We start from the raw sequence: 4,244 nt of genomic DNA, 5'->3' as shown, positions 1-4,244 counted from the left end.
ATTCTTAATGTTAATCCAAGATTATAGTTAAATTTAGTTAGTGCTAAGAATTTCTCGGATCAGATATCAATGAGGAGTGATATTTCATTTAGTCCCATGCTGCAAATCTTGATATTAACCGTCCATGGCTACATAAGAACAATGTAACTACTGCTAACAGACAAGTAGATATACATAGCATGATGTTCAATAAGATTTCTAAAACTTACTTGTATGTATATCAGATAATTTTCTGATACTAGAGAAGAAACTCAGCTTGATAAGTAACTTGCAATAGTAAGCAATAATGAACAGATTAATACTGGATATGGTATCTTATGGTGTAGATAAGAATGACAGCTACCTTAATAGCAAATGGGGTTCCATCATTGTTGTTTCGATACAATACCTGCACCGAGTCAGCAGATCGATTATCACTGCTTATGCAAAAAAGCATCTAACCAAGCCAGAAACCATTATGATACGCATACCACTTTTCCATAACTTCCCTGACTAATCTTTTGCTCTTTTACAAAGTCATTGATCATCTTCTTCCCATTCACATGCTACGTTTCAAAAGACAGAATATGGTGAGTATTCAAACCTGACTTTGCTACAATTGGCTAAAACACAAAGTGCTCAGAGGAAAAAGAATGCCGAAAAGTCTCTGAATAATAATAAGACAATTCTAAATACTATGATGTAGTAGGCAAATTTGGTGATTTTCTTATGTAACTCTGAATGAAAGAAAAACAATCCTGCATCACCGCTATATTATCAGAACTATTTTACATGTTAAAAGAAAAGATCTTTCAGAAGAGTTACCTTGGAAATTTTGATGGAAGTAGTTTCTTTTACAGGGATCTTCTTACAAGTTTGATTCTTCCTTGGCATGTTTGGGATTGTTTGCTTTCTGTCTGCACCAGCAAATAAACTTCTAGACCAGACCTTCTCATTGGAAATATCATCCGCATTGTGCTGCACGCCATTGTCCATATCTAGAGAGAAGCAACCGGTGTTGAAGTGATCAATAACAATGGATCCTTGGGATTCCCGCGAACCATAAGCCAATTGCAGTTATTTATCAATATTCATATTAATCATATATTTTAGAGGAAAACGAATTCGACACAGGTTGCAGAAATTAACTCTTCTGAAGAGGGTTTCAAGTGCTTATGTATCAGACAGACAATGATGGTAGATGTACAAACTCTTTCAATGGGGATAACCATTTAGACAATGGGATAAGCAACCTAAAGAAATGACAGAAATCAACCACAGCTCTTAAAATGAGTAAATTAATAAAGTTGAAACTAATCAGAAGTTGGTAGGAATATACTAAAAATATCAGTTAGATATATGGTTAAGATCCCTCTTTGGGGAACTTAAAACAGGACTAAAAAGCTCAGTAAAAATTAATAAAGCCTAAAGAATCAAACAGTACAAACCATACTTTCAACATTGTGATTAAGTGTTTGACTGGTAGCTAAACATCTGGACTAATTTTGGTCATGAATTCTATACTTTCTTATGAGAAAAGATCTGGGGCTACCACCAAAATTTCCCAACTTGGTATGTACAAATCAGGAAATGATTGTACAACCGTCTCGTTGAAGAAATCTTTTTCGTGTTTCTTTGTTCTTCCGAGTGGTTTTATTTAACTAGATGATCTTTTCTCCTTCATCTGCATTAAGAAACTAAATCCTAGTGCCTACCAAACACGAGTCTAGATGCAATTAATTTATTTGTGTACAAGGAGATTAAAGAAATATATATATATATATATATTAATGAGAGGGCAGAACAATTTACAATGTAACTAAACAATTACAATAATTTATAGCTAACCAACTAAACACTGATAGGAGATCAGTTTTGGGTTTGTTAGATTAGATCCTTCCTTGTACAGTAATGCTCATCTGTTGATATATTACAAAGTACAAACATTTTTCAAAACCTCCTTTAATATGTAGAAACCAAAGCAGGAAAGGGAAATCTAACTGTTTTCTATAGACTTGGATGTTGGATCCAACTCAGATTTTTCAAGGAAAGAATATCTTGTGTTGCTGCATACAAATCACAAAGGTCAACAATTAATTATACCAAGTATTTCACTTGGGATCCCCAAGTGGCTTACCCATGTCACCCATATTGAATATAATAGTAGAAAGCATTTCAGAAGTATATTGCATGGAGTTTTTTCAATGAAATCCATGGAATCTTGCCTAATTTGTCAACAAAATTATTATTAGCTGTCCAACCATAACTAAGGGAACCTGGCATGGCTGTTTCCCTTTTCTGGTTGAGGCTTGGCCTTTGACTCTGCTTACGTCTACTTTTTCATGGTCTAACTCTAGGTTTTACAATTGTAGGATCATTTGCTCTTGCACTTCATACAATTAATAGTGTGGCAGGCTTAACATCCGGGGATATACCAATTGGCACTTTTTACATTCAACTGTAGGATATACCATCTGGCAGGTTTAAGTTCCTGGGATCACCCGGATATTAAGTAATAAGTCTTAACTGCATTATCAGACGGAGGGCAATAATAGAGGAGGCGGAAGGAGAGCATATACAGTTGAACCATTACCCTATTAGAACAAGAGTCCTCCACCTGGTCGCAGCTCAGGTATTTTTTTTTTCCAGATTTCCATGTCGCAATTACAAGAATTACATCAAGTTCTTACCGGGTTTTTACTTACTTTAGCATTGGATTATACAAAATAAAAGACACTGATCTTGATGCACAGCTGAAAGCCTTCCACCCTGCCTCTTTCCTCTTCTGGTCCTTGCAATGGCTGATGCAAAGTACCCTTCATCAACTAAAACAGAAACAAAGAGAACAACATTCTCACTTTTCGCAACAGGGAAAACAGTGGCTTTTGCGTTTAGTTTCACTTCTGTATTTGTTGTTGGTTTCACCACTTTGTTACTTCTCAACCCTTCTTCTTACTCCTCTCCTTGGCTCAAAACTTTCCTCCAAACTTCCTCTTACAGATCCCACTTTTCCTCTCTTTTCTCTCACTTCCACCCCAACTCTTCCCAATCCAATTACTACCCACTCCCTGCTTCTCCACTCCAACACAACCCTTTTCAGATTTCGCAGGAAACTGAAAGATTTCATGGAAAAAAATATTGGTCTTTGTCAAGTGAAAATAACAGTGGAGGCCCGTTTCAGATTTCTCCTGAAAGTGAGGATTTTGGTGGAAAAGATGAGTCCTTTTCCAGTGAAGTCAACAGTGGAGGGTCAAAGATTTCTTTAAAGGGTAACACTCATACTGTTACTTTCTCCCAAGAACCCAATCACACATCACAAAGTTTAAATGCTAATGCAACCAATAGTCCTGGCAGTTCTTCTCAGACTTTGGATATTAGAGAAAGCGGAAAAGCATTAAAGGAAGGGATTTTAGAGAAGGGGAGGGTGTCTAGCAATGTGACACTGGATGGAAGCAGTGATGAATTTCTTGAGAAGTTGAGAAAGGGGAATTTTGTGGATATAATGAGTCATTGTAGAATATTTGATGGTAAATGGGTGAGAGATGATTCTTACCCTCTTTATGCCCCAGGTTCTTGTCCTTATATTGATGAGTCTTTCAATTGCTTTGTTAATGGTAGGCATGATAGGGGGTATGAGAAATACAGATGGCAACCCAGTGGATGCAACATGCCAAGGTAATTTACCAAGTGCGGTATTTAGATTTACATTTGTGTATACATTTATATGTGAATGAAATCGTGCTAATTTCTATCTATTTTGGTATTAGTTACACATTGAGACTTGGTTTCTTGACCATGTTAAGGAGTGCAAAAGCTGTGCAGGGTGTCTTCATATTCATATGTGATCGTTTTTTGTACTTGTCTATTTTATTTTATTTTTCTTTTTCTGTAGTCAGATTGGTTTTGGGTGGACTTGTGTTGCAGGTTGAATGGCAAGCATATGCTGGAATTATTGAGAGGGAAGCGTGTAGTTTTTGTTGGTGACTCACTTGGTAGAAATATGTGGGAATCTCTGGTTTGTGTCCTTCAAAATTCAGCTGAGGACAAAAGCAATGTTTTTGAAGCCTCTGACAGGCATGAATTACAAACAGAGGGTTCTTACGCCATTTTATTCAATGTATGCTTGTCCTTTATCCTTCTCTTTTGATGTATGCTACTTGCAGTCAGATGGTTTTCTTTCCTGCTTAGAGAGAAAGCGAACTCTTTTTCTTGTATTTAATTTGTTACTAATTTTGGATGGATGGATGAACAGGATTATAATTGCT

At 36.3% G+C, this 4,244-nt stretch overlaps 2 protein-coding genes across 2 annotated transcripts in view; one reads left to right on the top strand and one right to left on the bottom strand.

Annotated features, from left to right (window-relative positions):
- LOC110426263 (serine/threonine-protein kinase GRIK1-like) overlaps nt 1–1,290 on the bottom strand; it is a 9,177-nt gene extending 7,887 nt beyond the window's left edge. Inside the window, exons 1-3 of the mRNA XM_021441445.1 lie at nt 805–1,290; nt 471–545; nt 344–388 (exon numbers count right to left, since the gene is read on the bottom strand). Coding sequence (XP_021297120.1) covers nt 344–388; nt 471–545; nt 805–975 — 291 coding nt within the window. The 5' untranslated portion in view covers nt 976–1,290. The remainder of the gene's footprint in view (nt 1–343; nt 389–470; nt 546–804) is intronic.
- Nucleotides 1,291–2,210: 920 nt separating this feature from the next.
- LOC110426180 (protein trichome birefringence-like 4) overlaps nt 2,211–4,244 on the top strand; it is a 3,197-nt gene continuing 1,163 nt past the window's right edge. The window contains exons 1-3 of the mRNA XM_089785242.1: nt 2,211–3,654; nt 3,904–4,096; nt 4,232–4,244. The exon at nt 4,232–4,244 is cut by the window's right edge and continues 181 nt beyond it. Of these exons, the coding sequence (XP_089641368.1) occupies nt 2,777–3,654; nt 3,904–4,096; nt 4,232–4,244 (1,084 nt within the window). The 5' untranslated portion in view covers nt 2,211–2,776. The remainder of the gene's footprint in view (nt 3,655–3,903; nt 4,097–4,231) is intronic.

Source organism: Theobroma umbraticum, unplaced genomic scaffold, assembly GCF_002168275.2.
Source record: "Theobroma umbraticum cultivar Fairchild unplaced genomic scaffold, ASM216827v3 scaffold_55.0, whole genome shotgun sequence".
In the NCBI taxonomy this organism is placed as follows: Eukaryota; Viridiplantae; Streptophyta; class Magnoliopsida; order Malvales; family Malvaceae; genus Theobroma; species Theobroma umbraticum.
Note: the sequence above shows the minus strand (reverse complement) of the source record. Positions and strands in the feature narration are given on the sequence as shown.